General features: G+C 38.8%; 3 protein-coding genes across 6 annotated transcripts in view; all 3 read left to right on the top strand.

Annotated features, from left to right (window-relative positions):
• The window catches only part of LOC147046930 (intestinal-type alkaline phosphatase 1-like), a 35,803-nt gene extending 29,554 nt beyond the window's left edge, over positions 1-6,249 (top strand). For 3 of the 4 annotated variants that reach the window (XM_085928481.1, XM_085928482.1, XM_085928479.1), the window contains exons 4-11: positions 146-320; positions 920-1,092; positions 2,200-2,334; positions 2,831-2,906; positions 3,866-4,000; positions 4,187-4,378; positions 4,478-4,594; positions 5,474-6,249. In XM_085928481.1, the coding sequence (XP_085784607.1) occupies positions 146-320; positions 920-1,092; positions 2,200-2,334; positions 2,831-2,906; positions 3,866-4,000; positions 4,187-4,378; positions 4,478-4,594; positions 5,474-5,745 (1,275 nt within the window). In that variant the 3' untranslated portion in view covers positions 5,746-6,249. The remainder of the gene's footprint in view (positions 1-145; positions 321-919; positions 1,093-2,199; positions 2,335-2,830; positions 2,907-3,865; positions 4,001-4,186; positions 4,379-4,477; positions 4,595-5,473) is intronic. The other variant, XM_085928480.1, reaches the window with a different exon arrangement.
• An 823-nt stretch (positions 6,250-7,072) lies between these two features.
• Positions 7,073-12,243, top strand: LOC147046929 (intestinal-type alkaline phosphatase-like). Its single transcript, XM_085928331.1, has 11 exons — positions 7,073-7,148; positions 7,336-7,452; positions 8,214-8,329; positions 8,457-8,631; positions 9,654-9,826; positions 9,939-10,064; positions 10,168-10,237; positions 10,369-10,507; positions 10,845-11,035; positions 11,108-11,224; positions 11,910-12,243. The coding sequence occupies exons 1-11, from the start codon at positions 7,073-7,075 to the stop codon at positions 12,179-12,181; spliced, it is 1,572 nt and encodes a 523-aa protein (XP_085784457.1). The 3' UTR covers positions 12,182-12,243.
• Positions 12,244-12,781: 538 nt separating this feature from the next.
• On the top strand, positions 12,782-19,236 carry LOC147046928 (uncharacterized). Its single transcript, XM_085928330.1, has 9 exons — positions 12,782-13,129; positions 13,573-13,725; positions 13,990-14,095; positions 14,172-14,295; positions 14,687-16,972; positions 17,084-17,255; positions 17,380-17,542; positions 17,669-17,801; positions 17,977-19,236. Exons 1-9 carry the CDS (start codon positions 13,065-13,067, stop codon positions 18,141-18,143), a joined length of 3,369 nt encoding a protein of 1,122 aa, XP_085784456.1. The 5' UTR covers positions 12,782-13,064; the 3' UTR covers positions 18,144-19,236.
• The last annotated feature ends 369 nt before the right edge of the window (positions 19,237-19,605 follow it).

Genomic DNA, 19,605 nt, shown 5'->3' with positions numbered 1-19,605 from the left:
TTTATACTTGACTGTAATAAAAATGAATACGTCCCACCTTCCCACCTTTATACCTGCAAAATCACAAAAACGTTCTAGAGGTCTACGAGCAAGTACATTGAAGCATTCATTCATTCATTTATTCAAACATATTTCTTTTCACCAGACCTACAGTGTAGACAAGCAGGTGGCAGACAGTGCCAGCACAGCTACAGCTTACCATTGTGGAGTGAAAGCTAACGCCAAAACTGTTGGACTGAGCGGCAAGGCAGTTGCCTATGAATGTAACACCACCTTTGGCAACGAGGTCTACTCTGTGCTGCGACGTGCAAAAGCCAAAGGTCAGCACGTTTAAGAGTTTCTTATCTGTATTATTGGATGAATAAACCAACCATCTGATAAGCATGTTACTGGACTAACAACGGTTATAGTTCAATGTTCACAGAAGGCCAATTAGGCGATCGCTTAGCAAATGTTTGGATGACTATTAAAAAGAAGTTTTATAATATGGATTCAGTCCTTGAGTACGTATGATGGACATCTTTTAGTGTCCTTAAATCACAGATAATGGTTTTTTTTTTTTTTTTTTACGACATTCCATAGCCAGTAAAGGATAAGACCATTTTATTTTATTTCACTTTATTACCATTCTGCATATCCAATTTTAATGGCTGTCTATGTTCTTCACGTTCAAAATCTCTGTGTTTATCCAACACCTGAAACAACCCACAAACTGTGCACATACCCCTAATGCAGACTGACATTTTTCTCTATAGCCTTAAAAGATTGCTGTGTGCATGTGTGCACGCACGCACGTGCGTGTGTGTGTGTGCATGCGTGCTTGTGTGTGTGTCAGACAGTATCAGCAATCTGCTTGCAGGTATATGTCATTTTCTAATTTTGGAAATTTAACAAACCATGTCTTGTTTTCACTGTCCAGGTAAATCAGTCGGTATCGTGACTACCACTCGGGTCCAGCATGCATCACCGGCTGCTGCCTATGCACACTCAGTCAGCCGGAGCTGGTACAGTGATGCAGATCTTCCCAGCAGCGCACGTCATCAAGGGTGTGTGGACATCGCCACGCAACTAGTCACCAACGTTGACATTGATGTGAGATTATTTTTGTATTCTTATATGTATGAGGATTGTACAGTTTCATTTTTTTCCCCCTAACAATTCCAAGCCACTGTTTTGAATTTATGGTACAGTGGCGCATTTGACTCATAACCAAAATAATTGGCTGTCAACCTCTTCAGGAGGTTCCCACTTCTTGGTTGAACATATTAAGACCCATCCAATTTATAGATAGAGGGATGGAATTGCACACACTCATTACATTCACCTTATAGAAAACACTTTGCATAAGGTTTATGGGTTGATAGTACAGTATGTTTATTATTTTATGGCAGAATTTTCATACAGTGCAAGGACTTTGGTCTGGTTAAAGGATCAAAGAACATTGACAGGATAGCTGTGCAGAAATATACTGTATTGTCACAATTATGAACACAGGGGTTGGCAGGGTTGTTATTATGCACGGGTTTTTGGTGCTGTTCACTCAGTTGGATTTGTGCAAATAGTATCAATGATACTTGCCGCCTTGTGCGCAGTTTTCAGGCAGTTTTGCTCAGTTGACAATTCTATCAGCTGATCCGAAGCCAATGTAGAACAGCTGGTTACTATTCTTTTTCCCTCAAGGCGTCCAATTGGCTCAAGTAAATCCTTCAACATAGTACTTTGACTAACGTCATCCGGGAAGCCTTGTTCATCAGCCTGCCAACTCTCGTGTCTGTCTTGATAAATTACAAGCCACTTTTTTTTGGTGATATTTTCTTTGCTCTTGACTTCCCATGTTGGACCGCACAGTTGAAGGCCAATAAACCATGTTGCCAAATATCAAACATACTATTTATCCTGAGGAAAAAAAAAAGAGCTTTCTTTTTTTGACTGTCAGTTAATCCTGTTTGGCTTGAGTAGACATCCACAACTGTCATTAGGATCTTTTACACAGAGGTTACATAACAGTGCCATGAACATGAAAATCACATTGTGCCACCTCTTTTATTTTTACAGGTTATTCATGAACACAAGCAAAAATCGCATTCCAATTTATGAAGCAATTTGTTTATTTAATTACATAAATAATACACTCAAATAATGATGCAGGGCTATGAGTATAAAACGACAATAGCCAAGACTCTTGGTGTCCTTTTTTAGGTGATCTTGGGAGGAGGGAGGATGTACATGACACCAAAAGGAACTTCCGATCCTGAGTATCCAGCCTCCAACTCTCGCAAGGGGGACCGCAAAGACCGGAGGAACCTTATAGATGTCTGGTTGAAGGCTAAACCAGTAAGGTCATCTTTTGTTTTTTTTCAAACTCAAGTACCGTATTTTCCGGACTATAAGGTGCACCTAAAAACCTAAAATTTTCTCAAAAGCCGAAGCATTGCCCCTTATATATGGACCAAATTCCTAAATTTAAACTGACCCAAAGCATTGTGTCATGAAATCAATCAGAAGTGGCCTGCTGAAGACTATGAATCATGAATCAAAAAGACTATGGATCATTATTTTGGGATTATAAAGTAATTTGTTGTATCTGAAGTTGAAATAAAAAGATTAAATGGAGAATGATTTGATTTGGATTAAAAATCTGACATGATGCTCTTATGCTGCGCCTTACTGTCCGGTGCGCCTTATATAAGGACAATGTTTTAAAATGGGCCATTCATTGAAGGTGTAGTCCGGTGCGCCTTATAGTCCGGAAAATACGATAGTATGCTTGTCATACATACAAGGAGATATGTATGACAATGTAGATTTTGTCTTTGTCTATGTCTTTCAGAACAAGAATTCACACTATGTTTGGCACAGGAAGGAGTTTGATGAAATAAACGTTGAAACTACTGATCGACTCATGGGTGGGTAACTTGCAATGCAAATAGGACATGAAAGCAGGCAAAATAAATATATAATATTAATGGACTGGCAACGTTCTACACACACATCCAGTATTTGCATATCTGTGTCTAGGCTACCTAGTTGTTGACATTTTATCTTATGTTGTGAAACTGTTCCAGGGTTCAGAAACAACACATCCACTTTCATCTTAACAGCTATATGAAGTCATCAAAGTGTGCGTCTGTAAATTGATAGCTGTATTACGTTAACACCTTGCCATGGTGATAAGAATCCAAGGGCACGTTTCTTGTTCTATGCACCATTCACCATCGTGTCTGTCACCTTCCGTTTGGCCAAATAAGTAAAAGTTTTTATTAAATGCCGATAGCTCATTATCAAGGTTTGGTAGCATCGTTTTACCATGTTGCTTCATCACTATTTCACTCATCATCATTACTTTGCATTTCTACGAGCACTTAGCCACAACTATTTATTGATGCATTGGTCGTCAGTCGTCAATATTTATTTTCAGCCATTACAGATTGTAGAGCACTTGGTGAATACCATGGGACAAATATATTATTTTCTGTTTTGTTTCTATTGCTGTCATAGTGATAAATAATTTATTTCCAAGTCTCACCTTCCTTGCCTGTGAATAACAGTATTTGCTGCCAACCGTGCTAAAGTCACCTGTTAAGAATTAAGTGTGTTAACAACATGCTTTTCCAAGCATTCACTCCACATTATTAAACTTATGTTTCCACCACTTTTACTTTTTGGGTGTTGCTAAAACAAACAAAAAACAACAACGCCAGATGAGTGTATTTTTCAGTCAAATGTCCTGCTTTTCTTTTCAATGTAAAATTCTGGCATATATTTGCAATATCATTTTTTTATTGATCCAAAATGTGCATGTCTCATTGAATCTTTGAAAGAGTACTCGAAACAGCATCTAGCTTCTCACTTTTCTTTGTTCCAGGTCTGTTTGAGCCAAAGGATATGAGATTTGAAGTTTTCCGAAATGCCACCAGGGACCCTTCAATTGTGGAGATGACTGAGAAAGCCATTCAGATCCTGAGCAAGAATCCACAAGGCTATTTTCTTTTTGTGGAAGATGAGTACTATTAGTAAAAGAACTGATATTCCTATATACGATAAATAGCAGAAGTATTGAGAAATACCTAATCAATGAACTACATTAATTTGAGTCTGAGCTCATTATATGCTTTCAATTCATATTTTGCCTGATTTAGAATGAAACACTTGTCAATACATAAATTATATTCTCTTCTTCCATTACGAGGGAGAATTGATCACGGACACCACGATGGCATAGCCAAACTTGCACTGACAGAGGCCGTGATGTTTGATCGAGCAATCGATCGAGCTTCTCAGCTCACCAGAGAATCTGATACACTGACTGTCGTCACGGCTGACCACTCGCATGTCTTCACTTTTGGCGGCAACACACCCCGAGGAAATCCAATCTTTGGTATGACTCATTTAAATTCATGTTCTGTCAGACCGCTATATGATTATTCTCAATCACCACGTTGTTGTTTTTTTTTTATTTTTTATGTTGGCAACTCAGGGCTAGCACCAAAAAAAGCAGATGACCAAATGCCTTTCACCAGCATCTTGTACGCCAACGGCCCCGGTTATGTGCATATAAATGGAACCAGAGGGAACATCACGATGGTGGATTACTGTAAGGACATGATAATAACTTTCAGATGCAGAACTTGTCTCTGCTTGGGTGTATTGATTTAATTATAGCTTGCGTTCAATCACTGGGAAGCAAAAGTTCAGCTATAATATTTATAGGATTTACTGTGCACTGCTCTGTTTAGTTTTAAACTCTTGGTGTAAATGTACAGTTTAATATCTACCTAAAAAAAACCATTTGTGTTTCTTTGTGAAAGACTGTACAAGCACTGATCCGGTTCCTCCTGTTCTCTGCCATTTGACTCAGTCATTGCATTATATACTTGGCGTATATGTGTTACACTTTCTTAGGATGAATTATTTTTATAGGACATACATTTTGCCTGCATGAATATAACAATCGTAAAACCATTTGTTTTGACAGGTGAAACACATCTGGTACCTCGGTTAGCTTAGGGATTCATTTGTAAAATATATTTGTTTTGAAAACATGACACTGTTTATTCTGATAAAAGTACATATAATTTAGTTTTTTTTTGTATATATGATAGAAACCATCATCCTATGGAAAATACTAAAAAAAAAAAAAAGAGAGGGACCCAGATTTGCTTGATTTACTGAATATGGGTTCATTGAACATTGTTCATGGGTGTCTAAAAATACACCCAGTGCCCAGAAAGACCCATGTTACATTTAATAGTATGAACTTAGGTTGTGATTCAGTTGCACTGGAATGGATCGTATTCACACTAGTAAATGAGGCTTGCAATTATGGTTGAAAAGTTAAGCAGTTAATTATCTTCCTGGCAAAAGCAAGATCTCACCCCGAGGCCTGTGGATTTATGGTGTTTCTGTGTTTTCTTTGTGCTTTCATAAGCTTAGAGCTCAGTTATATTCTCCTTTCTACCAATTTTATTTCCAGATGACGAGGAGTACATGCAGCAGGCTGCCGTTCCTCTTGATGCTGAGACGCATGGTGGTGAGGATGTCGCCATTTACGCCAAAGGCCCCATGGCTCACCTTTTCCACGGGGTCAAAGAACAGAACTATGTGGCTCATGTGATGGCCTATGCTGCTTGTTTGGAACCTTATACAGACTGTCCCCCTCAAACTCATTCCCACACGTCCAGGGGGTGTGTGCACACATTCTCAAATCTATTTTTTTTACTAATTGCCTTCTGGCTATGCGGATGACATCAACACATCAACAATAGAAATGCATCAATTCACAGAGGTATAATCCAAGTAAGTGCATAGCATCTTTGCAGCAAGGAATAATTGGAGTAAATGTGTATTGAGCCATCTCTGTTTGAAATTCAAGCTATTTAGACATCATGCATATATGCAAGCAAGAAAAACAATGTTTTAGGTAAACACCAGTCAACCATTGGAATATGCAAAACCTTATGTGGTTATTTCATATAAAGCAATATTGTCATAGTATGTTGTTACAAAAATGTACTGGTCAGGTTTCTGTCCTACTCTCATCATTCCAATTATTTACACATGAATCTGAGGTTGACACACCGAGAATAACTTGAAGTCAACAAGGACAACTGTTCACTTTGTTGATGCACATGTTGACACTGAATGAAGGGCTGGACTCTGAACCAGGAACCAGCTTGCCATGCCAAGCTCGAACACCAATAGACCTTAAGAATTTGTAATGGTACTGTATGTATTTTCCAGGTTTTTATACTTTTTTTTTTTTAAATGAAGTGTTATCACATCTGCACCTCATGGGCAATACATTTAATTTTTTGGTTTGTCCGAGTTGCTGCCACGAAACTATTTTCATTGTCCGTTAATGTATTATAAATGCAAAATGTATTTTTATACAATGTCTGTGCAGAATGTCAGATTGAAAAAAAATAAACAAATTAAGTTAAATACAGTATAATTTTTTTGGGAAGTTTCCATGTTCCTTATTAGCCATTCATAATAATCAAGTACTTCCGTATCTTTTTAAGTAATTGCCCTTCACCTCGTTAATTACATTTTTCACAACGTATGCACAATTTCATATGCATCATCTATTTACAAAATTCTGATTTCACTTTCCAAGTTGTTTAAATAAATCGAGTATATTTTCCTCCAATAAACTGTCCATAAAGTGATCTAATGGAAATTTGAAACTCTACAGTTATGATTATCATAAGCATATAATGATCATGAGTACAAATAAGATAAATAAGATAATAGACCACTAGAACGCCACTAACACACCCAACGTTGCGCATGTGATTGTATTTGCACGTGGCGATTACACATATCATATATTGGAAACATTTGTTGCATGCTTTTTCCATGTTACTGGTCATGTTTACTGGAAGCCTTGTAAAGAATAACCAGCGAAAGGCCAAGAAACCTACTGATTTAGTGCCCCTACTCCAGTCCCATATGTGAGCGTTCTTACCTTCTTTTCTGCCTGTTGTAAAAGGTACGTATGTGCCCTTTGTTCCTTAACTGTGGTTATAAAAAGACCAAGGTGTGTTTTCCCTTGTGCATTATTTCCAAAGCCATGGCTGGGTTGTATTTGTTGCTTTCGTGCGGATTACTGGTTTTCATTTCAATCCAGGGGACTGCCTCTGTTTACGGTAAACATTTATCACTCATTTCATAATTGCTCATTATAGTTATTTATTTGGAATTCTGGGAATACATACAGACTTGAACAGTAAGTAAAAAGTTGACAGCAAATTTTTTTTCATTCTTTTGAATTATCGGAATAGTCCAAATCGACTTCTGGATGGTACTCACTCATTGTTTCTTGCATCCATAAAGAGGAAGAGCTCCATGCTAGTTACTGGAATCACAAAGGGAAGGAAGCCCTTCACACTGCTCTCAACATTCAGCCTAATCTCCACCAAGCCAAGAACATCATCCTCTTCCTGGGGGACGGTGAGTTTTCGTTATCTTTCTAATTAAACAGCCTATTTGAATTAGTAAGTGGACAACTTGGACAACTTCCATATGCCATGGAAGTGAAAGTTTAATCACTATGGTAGTACAGTTCCCAAATGAAGTGATCAAATTATATTGGGGTATTATGGCAGAGAGAGGTGATTTATGACTTGTTCTTCAGCAAAGGTCTTCGATGGCACGCATTTTCTGAGTGTGTTCTGATAGCCTTGGAGAGAACAGAAACAATGGAGTATGGATGATGGGATGGATGTTATTAATGTGGCAATATGGATAAAATGTGTTGTGTGGATTCTATCCTTTCATGTCTTCGTGAAGGGGCAATTAAAGGTTAATTTTCTTCTACTAATTCCCCTTCCTATCTAATCATATTGTACAATAACTTTTATTGCTCAACTTCATCTGTTTATTCTTTGAGCAAAGATCAGTCTTTTACATTTCTTATCATTTCAAATCTGTGGATTTAAGACATCAAATTCAAAAGTACATGCTGAGAACCACTATTTAGATTTTTTTCTGTTGCTTTTTTTATTTGTCCTTGCCTGTTGTGGATAATATTTGATCGTCCTATGAAAATCATATTCTTGAAAACAATGTGGAGAATAAATCCAACAATACAGAAATATATCCCTTATCCTTAATAATGAACATGGGAGTTTTGAGTTGTTCATAAAGTGAAACGGCAGTCTTGTAGTGTGATTGTCGACATTATCTAATTCAGGTTTCCCACCCCTTTCCAGGTATGGGAGTGACAACAGTTACTGCTGCTCGCATTCTCAAAGGCCAAAACGCAGGCCACTCTGGAGAAGAGACCAGTTTGGTCATGGATACCTTCCCTCACGTGGCATTGTCTAAGGTCAGTACACTCATCATAACTCGGGTTACAAATACAAGATGCTGAACTTTAAAACCATTATTGTATAACCCTAAGCATTATGACAAAAAAAAAAAAAAAGAGTTTGTTGTCGTGTTTGACCTTGCAGACATACAACATAGACCAACAAATGCCAGATAGTGCTGGAACAGCCACTGCATACCTCTGTGGAGTAAAAGCCAACTATGGCACCCTGGGAGTCACTGCTGCCACTCCAAGGTACAACTGCAGTGCCACCTATGGGAACGAAGTCAAATCTGTGCTGTATAGGGCCAAGAAAGAAGGTACTATTTGGTTTTTGCTTATTATTGTTAGTCAGCTACTCCAAATCATCACACAGAAAGTCATTTAACAAGAATATAAAGAAATATGTAACATGAACAGCCCGGTGGTGTCCCACATAATAATTTGGAGCAGTCTATAATAAATATGCATCTAATAATACCACAAAGCTATGAATATGTTTAATGATGATTAATATGAAATGTATTTGTTTGTTTAAATTCTTAATAACATGTACGGACTTTACTTGCTTTGACTAACCGAGCAGAGGACATAGATTTTTAACTTTTTTGTTGTTGTTGTTGCATCTGGGTTGAATTTTGAATCTGATTGGTTTAAGGAAAGTGTTTTGTTGCTTTTAACCATAAGAAGTACAGTACAGTCTTTTTCTCACGTCTACCGTGCTCCACATCAGCAAACTGTAAAAGCAAGAGAAGACGAAAGATACCATGTCACATTTATTGCGTGGTTATATTTCAGTTTTTATAGTACAGCAGACGGAGGATAATTCCAAGATAATTACCCTTTATTCAGAGGACGCAAGAGAATAATTGCTGCACATCATATGTCAGCTCCTTTGAGTCATCTTACCACCCACAATTGCACACACATGCACATAGTAGATATGGTAGAATTGAATATATCACTCTCATTCAGTCATTTGCATTCTGTGAGGTCTTGCTTGCACAGGAAATACTTTTGCTGATATAGCTGTTTGCAATTTTAAATGTGCAAAACGTTTTGGGGGGGTGGGTATTTTTTTTTTGTGTTCAACATAAACTTGATGCCGTCATAATTCGGGTTGAACAATGGTGACTATCGATCGTCACAATACTATAATTCCATCTCAGACGACTGCTATCGTTAATAATATTGTAATTGTAATGCTAAATGTATCTCTTTATACCAGACAGAATGGTGTGTCCATGACAAAACTGCACAGAAAAATTCTTTATTTTGTATTGATATGATCATCTACTACATTATGTCATGTATCGATATGACTGACATTTTTTTGTTTCAGGGAAATCAGTTGGGATCGTCACTACAACTCGAGTTCAGCATGCATCTCCAGGTGCAAACTATGCTCACACTGCCAACCGCGGTTGGTACGCTGACTCGGATCTCTCCTCTGAGGCTGTTGCAAATGGCTGTCGAGACATTTCATACCAGCTTGTTCACAACGTTGAGATAAATGTAAGTTTTAAAGTAGAGAACGTACATTATTTACCACTACGGTACATTTACGGTCATTTAGTACTTCAATCAAACAATAATTCTGCTGAAACTGCTAACGTGCCTCATCTAGGTCATACTTGGCGGTGGTCGAGAGTACATGCTTCCAAGGACCATGCAAGACCCAGAATATCCCAAAGTCCAAGGAGATCGAAATGATGGAACAAATCTTATTGATGAGTGGATGAAGAATAAAAGGGTAAGGGGAACATTTTACAAGTGTGCGTGCTTGTGTGGAGTAATCTGTCAAATACATTGAAACATTTATTTACGTTTATTTGTGTTCTTTTCATGACCAACAGAAGGCTAAATATGTTTGGAACAAAAAACAGTTTGATGATGTCAATCCTAAAAACACAGACTTTCTTATGGGTAAGTATGGCATCAGGCTTGCATTGTGCACTTTTGTTGATTATTCATTTATTCATCAGTTCAAACTTGTCATCCTCATAATAAAAACTGCCTTAATGTTTTGAACTAGTCTTATTCTATCTGTCTTATAGGTCTTTTTGAGCCCAAGGACTGTCGCTATGAGATAGAGCGCAATCCGTTAAGTGACCCATCCCTAACTGAGATGACAGAAAAAGCCATTAAGATTCTTAGCAAAAACCCAAAAGGATATTTTCTTTTTGTGGAAGATAAGTATAATTGTTTGATATCAGATAGAAGCACAAAATATACATATACAGATCAATATAATATATGTCACGTGTTTGACCTCAGTGAACTTGTAGCTTGAGAAAGCGTTTGAAAAACTGACCATTTATTTTATTTTGTTGTTGTTGATGTTTTCAAGTAAAAAGGAAATACCATCATATAATTTGACTTGACGGCCATTATGCGAACCAGTAAAGCGTAAACTCAGTAAAAACAGAAAAACAATTTCAATAAGGCTTTTTGAGGTCATGTGTTACAGTGATGAGTTGATTTGAGTGACGCACATCTGTGACCTTAGAGTGTTTTGTCTTTGAAATTCAAGGGGGAGAATAGACCACGGCCATCATGCCGGGAGGGCCGTAAGATCTCTCACAGAGGCTGTTGAGTTTGATCGAGCAATTGGGCGAGCTGCTGAACTCACAAGTGAGCTGGATACCCTGACAATAGTCACTGCAGACCACTCACACGTCTTCTCAATTGGTGGACATTCAGCCAGAGGAAACTCTATTTTAGGTGATGCTTTTACACCGTGCAGGAGTTGAGTCAAGAATCATTTTTTGATGCTAATTTTATCATGATCTACAGGAGTTTCCAGGACCATTGCTGACGACAGCAAGCGCTTCACTTTGGCAGGATATGCAAATGGTCCAGGATACCAGTTTTTCAATGGAACTCGTCCAGATGTAAATGAAACTGTTTCAAGTAAGTGGGCTGTCCGCAGAGCTTTTATAGAGGCCAAAGTAATATAGTAGCTCCATCTTGTGGTATAACGTGGAGCCCTGGATGTTAGTGCAGTCTTTCCCAAACTTTATTGGGCCAAGACACCAAATTTAAATGACAAAAATATCATAGCACACCAGCAAAGAAAACTCTAGAATAATTATGATGTTACATTGATTTACATACAAACTGCCTCAGTCTACTGTAAAACCTGGGCAACCTATTCAACTGAACATAACTGAATGTTATTTATTTATTTGTTTATTTATTATTTATTCATCGCTATTATTTATTCATTGTGTGTGCCTTCTTGTTTTTACTTTTTGTGCTGTTTACTTGTATGTATATTGTGTAATATGTCATGTCACCGTGGGATAGTGGGAAACGTAATTTCGATCTCTGTGTGTCTTGACACGTGAAGAAATTGACAATAAAGCAGTCTTTGACTTTGATATGTGGGTGTACATACAGAATGAGAGGTACTCGATGCACCATTCCTCCTTAAATTCTCAATTAAATTCAAATCTGCAAAAGACAGATAATCTTCCGTGCTTGAATTATCAGTCGTCTGTTATGCCATCATTCCAATGTACAGTATGCATTCAAATTCAATGATATTTCAGAAATGACACTTAATCTAATCCACGTTTCCTTTCTCAAACTTCAGCGGATAAGGAATACCGTCAACAGGCCACAGTCCCGCTGGATTCAGAGACCCATGGTATTGAGGATGTGGCTATATATGCCAAAGGTCCAATGTCCCATCTCTTTCATGGGGTCCAAGAACAGAGCTACATTGCCCACGTAATGGCTTATGCCGCTTGTCTGCCACCTTACGACAACTGCAAACTCAACCCTCCGAACCATGCTGGATTCTTCTATCCTAGTTTGCTACTTCTCCTCATTGGCCTAATTATTTCCTCCATCACGTCGCCATAATCATGTCTGACATCGCTCGTTGTTCTAACGAAAGTATGGATGGGCTACTGTCGAGAGTGGAAAATACCACTACAACTTCCTTTTCAACGTGTATTTATTGACTTTGATCGTTGAAATAATTGTTTGTTGTACATTCAAATTTGATGTTTTTTTTTGTGGCCTGAAGCCATTGTGCTCAATACAATATTTACAATATTATACAATACAATATTATTTATTTTAAAGCAATGTTGTAATTTTTTGTGAGAATTTGTTGACTATTCATCATATCCATCCATCCATCCGCAGAAGGAAAGTAAACTAAGTGGATATCAGAAATAGCTGAAAAGAGAACTTCAATTATGTCTCCACAGTTTTGGCGCCTACTGAGGTGTGTCATAAATTCCAAAATTAGTTGAAGGGGAACTCTGCAACGTATTAATCAGTTAATTAAAGTAAAATAAATATCAGAGAGTAGAATATTTTATTTCAGTGTGTGTGTGTGTGTTAACAGTAAAAAGTTGGTTGTTTTTGCTGTCTTTCAACTGTTTAATACTCCAGTCCGGGAGGTGGCGGTAATGCGCCTAAACGTTGGTAGATAGAACGGGACATCCGCTATCGTCAACAAAAGGGAGGGTTCTTTGTTCTTGGAGGGAAGTTCGTTTGTTTCGGGGGAAAACAAATGAAGCAATTATGTTATCAACTTTTAAGGTGTAAAATAATCTTGCATTTAATTATGTAATTGACGTGCATTGAATGCTTAAGCCTTCCACTGTTGTGCATTTTGCACGAATCGTGCCCGCCGGACGAAACTTTATGGTTTATGTTGCTGCAAAAATGTAAACAATCCCTCCGTGAAATGCTAATAACCGAGAATAAATTCATGTTTTGAACGAATCTGCCCATGGATCGGAAGAAAAGGAGCCTGGAAAGTCAACTGTGTGCAGCAGTGAGCAATGGAGAACCAAGGTGATGTATGCATGGCTTCTTTGTTTACGAAATGCCCGTCCTTCCCATCAAGTGAACCGAGGCTGAAGTTCGCTTGGCACAAATAATTTGTACGTCAGATTGCTGATTTTCACGCTTTCGTGGCCTTCGTCAAAATGCACGTTGTTTGACGTATAATACGGTTAAGAGGTATGTTGGTAAGTCATATACTGATCCCATTAAAATGTATTGTGTTGACAATGCTGCTACAGTGTGCATGTCTAAAATTTAAATCGACTGCTATCATCCTGTCTGCAACACAAAACTAAATAAAATAAAACAAAAGTAATCAAGAAAAAAAAAGCCCAAGGCAAGATGTGGAGTATTTTTCGGTAAGAGCGTAATCACAATAAGGAATTATTCAAGGTTCTTTTGTTTGTTTTGTTAGGTTGATGAAGTATGACAAAGTGTCTCTTCTTCTACAGATCTGTGCAGCTACTTCTATCTCAGGGTGCAATCCCTGACCTTGTGGGGAGTAAGGGGGTGGCCGCCATACATTTGGCTGTTGGGAAAGAAACTGAAAAGAATATGCGATGCTTAAAACTGTTCCTGCAACACGGTGCTGACCCGAATGTTAAGTGAGTGCCACACAGCTTGTATGTTGGAACCAGACAGATATTGCATGGAAATATTTTACGGATGTTTAGAAATTACTGGATGTAACAATTGGATTTTAAATGTCTGAACTCTACCAAGTTGAATAATAATGTATGCAATATATATAATATTAATTAAATTACAGGTTTGAGCCAAATCAGAAGGCAGCTAATAGCCACAAGACGAGAACTAATGTGAATTGCACAATACATGCACCATCATTTTTTTTTTTATTTTCCTCACAGATCATCTGATGGCCTAACTCCTCTTCATGTCGCTGCAATTTGGGGATGCTATCAAAATCTGAAGTTGCTTTTGAAGAATGGTGGGAACCCCAACGTAAAAGATAACGTAAGGTCTACTCACTGTATATTTCGCCACAGACTGTACAATGAGTTTATCATAAAACACTTCTTCATTCATGCAGGAAGGAAATACACCGATGCGCCTTGCAGAACTAGAGGAGAATGGAAGATGTGCTCAGCTTTTAGCGGACTACCTGTCCAGTTATGTGGGCACGGAAGAGGAGGACCTGCCTCAGTTCAAATACGGTAAGATCATGTTTTTGGAAAAGGAGGCTTACAAAAATGCAGTTCATTCAAATCGCAAAATATTACATTAGGTATCATCATCCCAATTTAGCATGTGTGATGTTAGTGACTGGAGATCGCTAGATTATATTTTTTTAGAGGCTATTTACATTGTATTTATTTTTGTGTTGTATGGCACCATAGTACGCATGTTTCTAACTGCACAAGCTTTGAATTGAGGTAATTGCATTCTATTAGTTCACCACTAAATAATACGCATTGTATCTTAAAGGTGATATAACTTGCGAATTGAAATTGGTAGATAATTGCACTCATCTACCAATTTCAATTTTAATTGCAAGTCAGCGCTCTGCTTTGATATTTATCCTTTCCCTCTTATATCTCTCCGTAGCGGTTTATTCCGATCACACAGACACATCTGGCTATCCTGAATCTGGCTGCAGCTTCACTTCTCAATCGTCTCTAATAAGCGATCTTGGTGAAGCCCCTTTCAGCAGCACAAGACGGTCATCATTTCTTAACCGCTCAAACATAAATGGAGGGACAGTTTGTAAAGCAATAACGTATAACAGACTTTTTGATGGCGAAGCTGAAATGCAACATAATCCGAACTCCAGCACATTCTCACACTGGGAATTTGAAGGTGCCTCCCTTTTATCAAGCACTCGGATATCTACAGTGGAACCCGCAATACCATTTCCAAAGGAGAAAGATTTGTTTGCTGCTACTGATGTGCTTTCGTCAGAGGGAGATGTACAAATTACTACTGATAAACTCAACGCGCTTCCCACCTTTCTGTCCAGACGAGCAAGCCGTAAAAGCGTCAGCTTCTGCGATGTCGACGAATATTTTCCCGTTTTCAGCCCTCAATCTCCGATAAAAACGGCGGCTGTTGATGGTACGCCGAGTAATGGGAGCACATCTTTCAACCTTTCTGAGTATTCTGGTTTCCTGGATTCGGAACGTTTGGCAACACTTCTTCCGCAGCAAGGCATAGATGTCACCTCACCAGACCATGTCATTGTTTTCTGTCGGGAAAGTAGTGAAAGCACAAGCGACGATATGGAGAAAACAGTCATCAGTCACTGTAGCTCAGAAGATGATGATAAGAAGGGGCATGAGGGTGTAAATGGCGTTTTAGGTACTAAAGAAGAACACACAGCAAATCCAAGTGGGCCCAGCAGTAGCAGTGGAGGCAGCAGCAGTTATAGTAGTTGTGAAAGTGACCATTACACCAGTGCACTGGATATTGTCGTACAACCTAACCAGCTATCTCTATCCGAAGAAACTACCAAATACCCCGAAGGAGATGTCCCACAAGTTCAACGTGAACATCAAGTTGATAAACATAGCTCGATTGAGGATAATCGTGTAATCACGAGTGTGGTTAAGGCTTGCGTCGATCCTGCTGTACTTACTTCAAGACAGGTGAATGACCCGTTGGATGACTTAGATAATGCATCTGAAAGCAAAGCATCATTTACACCAAGTCCATTTGTAACGGGTCGAACGCAGTCGAGGCAGAGTCGCTGCTCACTTAGAGAGAGTAGAACCCCTGACAGCTTCTTTTCTACTTCTTGCCTATTTGAGGACATTTTTCCTAAACCAGTGCGAACTCGGCGCACAACTCCCAGATTGCAGGAAAACAACTATAGTTCACCACGTACTCCATGCTTTATATCATCCAATTCAGAGAATAGCACAAAAAACGACTCCTTGCCCAGAGAGTACGCAGACACTCAGTCCAGCACCGGTTCATGTGCGAGCTCGAGCCAGGCTGATACGCTCATCCTTCCCCAAAACACGAATGGCACATTTGTTGAGTCACAGACTCTTTGTGACACTGTTCTCTTAGAAGAAAATCATGAATTGTCAGTGGATTGCTATGAAAGAAATCTCGCAGAGGTTATCCAGGCCCTTCAAGAAGGAGAGGTTGGGCTTGCGGAACGTAGGGATTTTTTGACAGATGATGTGACAAGTCCAGATGAGGTAACAAAGACGGCAAATGATATTTCTGAAGTACCTTGCCGACAACAGGAGGATGTCTGGTTCACGGAGGACACTAGCTGTCATTTAGGATCTGTCTCGTCATCATCCAGCTCTAGTTATTTTTCTCCAAGAAAGTCAAGAGAACATTCAGAACTTCCATGTACTCCAGGAACCGGATGCACTCCTAGATACAACATGAGTCTGCTCTCAACTCATAACAAATCACAACACCTGGCCAACCTGTCTTACACTCCCGGGGGACGTCCACACATTGAAAACGCAGATGAACCAGTGGAGTATCTTTACACCGATACGGAGCAGGGTCACAAACTGATCGAGGTTCATATTCCATCTACGGCTAATACCTCACGCAGCTCCAACATGAGTACCACTAGCAGCGAAGAGACCATCCTCTATGACTGGCGCTCCATGCAGACAAATTTACAAGAGTGCAAAGAAAACCAGAAACCACCAGAAAGCCCCAATGACAAGAAGGCCAAGGAGGTTTCGAGTAGATTGGTCGAAGGACTGACAGATAAGGAGCTCAGACGGAGGCTCATCGAGATGGGGGTGAGTCCGGGCCCCATAAGTCGTCGAACCAGGCCAGTCTACGTTCAAAGGCTTTGCCGCCTGTTGCAGGAGTCGAATTCTAAACCATCACAGCAAGATCAAGAACAGCCACAAACAGGTAACAGTTTTGCCAGACTTCTAAACACTCTATATAATCACTAAATAATCACTCTATTCTATTTGACCTCTCCTAATAATCTTGTTGTTTTTTTCCCCCTTCGATGTGCAGCACATTTAGGTTTTAGCGCAGAACTTAATTTAGCCCTGCGGACATTCAAGATGCCTGACTGTCACGATAACGAACGAGCCTTGTGCCAACAATTTGATCAACCAGATCAGAACAGAAAGTGGAGAGAGGGCAATATCAAGTCCAACTTTAACTACCTGCTGCTTGACCCAAGGTGATTCAGGTTTTAAAATCTGTTTGCAAGCTGTCTTGCATGACATGAACTGTATAGAATAGATTATCAATGTACTTCTATGAACTGGTCCGTGCTTCGTGTTTTTTTTCACCCCCCCCATCAGAGTCACACAAAATCTTCCATTCCGGAGTCGCGGCATGACCCAACAGGATTGTTTTCAGACATTTGTCAATGCCATTTTTTATGTCGGCAAAGGAAAACGTTCGCGCCCCTACAGTCATCTCTATGAGGCCTTGGACTACTACAAAGGCGATAAGACCTCAAAAGTAACAATTCATTTCATGTATATAATTAAATATTGAATAATTCTAATTAAGGCGCATTTAAAATGCATCATCTGCGGAAATCACTTCGACTCATCAAATATTGAATTTTTCTTTCAACTGCGACAGAAACTGTGTCCCAAAGTCCAGCAAATACTTCAAATATGGAACGCCAAGCAGGGGGTCATCTCACTGCATTGTTTCCAGAACGTCATTCCAGTGGAGGCCTACACAAGAGAGGCCTGCATGGTAGAGGCCATGGGTAAGTGAAAGAAGTAACTGCTTTCTTTTTAACGCATGACATACTGTAATTGACATTTCCGTGATATTTTGCCTGCAAAATGCCCTTGCTGATGCCTAGTTCAAGTTACTGGCATGTCCTATGCAAATCATAACCCTGGTTAAATCTTGTTTTTTTCTTCTTATTGGTGTCCCAGGGTTGAAGATGCTCACAAACCTGAAGCGCGGGGATTTTTACGGTGTGGTTTCAAATTGGCAGCTGAAGAAAAAGCGTGAGCTTGGGGTCCACCTGCTTTACAGGGCCCTGCAGATATTTTTGGCAGAAGGAGAGCGACAGCTCAGGCCAGCAGATATAAGACAGTAAAAATAACGGGAAAAAACAATGTTTGATTGGCTTTAATTCTAATTCCCAAACAAGACCTGGAATTACTTTCTTATTGATTATATACGATCAACCCCTGATACCTCCCCCGCTGTATATCGTCCATCGGTGAAGTTTTTATTTTATTTTTTAAGGCTTGAAGTTTCTTATAACTGGGGATGTATAGCCGTGTTCAGAATTAATGAATCATGATTGAATTCATGTTAAATGGGCGTCAGACCACACAAGAGGGTGTGCTTTTACAACAACATTGTTGTTTATTCATACTCTCTGAAAAATATTGTATTTCTTTTCACTTGAGTTATACAATATATAAATCCTATTAATGGTGGAAATGATTTAGGTAAAGTGTTAATAATGCTGGCTTCTTTCTTTGTTCATACTGAAGTAGTAATAGGGCTGGGACAAAATGTCTTTTTCTCATCATGTAATGTAAATTTGTTGTAGAAGTATCAGTTCTGTTAAATTTGCTAAGGCAATGCTTTTATGACATTGAGCTTTGTGTAAATATGTTGTTTTTAATAACAGTGATTTTATTTTCTTTGTTTGAAACATCAATTGGAAATGTCACTCCTAACTGGTCATTCCATGCAGAATGTATTCTCGAGTTTTCTTAAGTATTTTGAAATGTTAGTCAAAGCACACAATATTCAGTGATGATTGTTAAAAATAAATGTACATTTCTGCTACTGAATATTATGAAAGTAAATTGGATAGTTATGTGTTTAATGTGTTTCCCGTCTTCACTTAAATTGATGTTGTGACGTATCATTACTATTGCTTATAAAACAGCAAGAACCGAAATGTATGAGTGCTTATATTTTGCATCACTGGAATTTATGGAGTCCATCTAGTGGTCAATGGGAGAGTCACACAGGGATGCTCCAACTCTCCTGCTTTAAGTGGTTGAGAAAATGGAATGGAAAATGGATGAACAATTTGACAAAAAAATAATCTGACATATTTTAGTGGACATTATTTATTAAAATGCAAGTAGCAAGGATTGCAACATACAATGCTGTTTTAATAAATAAGAAACAAAAAATATCAGTCCGTTCATGTTCACCCTCTTCAAAAGTACTCAAATAAATAAGATAATTGGAAAGCACACACTTCATTTCAGAAAATGGTGTTGATTGCATAGAGGTATCTTGAGGCAACTCATTAACTTGAGTTGAAAATTTTAGCTATTTTATATCAAACGTAAATGCAATTCTTTTTTTAAAGGTCATTTCCCCCCCCCAACTATCTCTGCATCTTCCCCCGCCCCTTCCCCCCCATTCCTGCTTTGCCTTTGTTACGAGATTCAAACCCCTCCAGCATAGCCAGTGTGATCGAGATGCAATCTGAACTTCCTGTCAGTCTGCGCAGTCTGTGTTTGCCTGTTATTGGTGGAAAGCTTGGAGCAGGGCAGGCGTGGATATAAACAATAGCATCATCAGCA

Source organism: Syngnathus leptorhynchus, chromosome 13, assembly GCF_054491065.1.
Source record: "Syngnathus leptorhynchus isolate UIUO chromosome 13, UIUO_Slep, whole genome shotgun sequence".
NCBI classification, from domain to species: domain Eukaryota; kingdom Metazoa; phylum Chordata; class Actinopteri; order Syngnathiformes; family Syngnathidae; genus Syngnathus; species Syngnathus leptorhynchus.
This window is presented reverse-complemented; position numbering and strand designations above follow the sequence as displayed.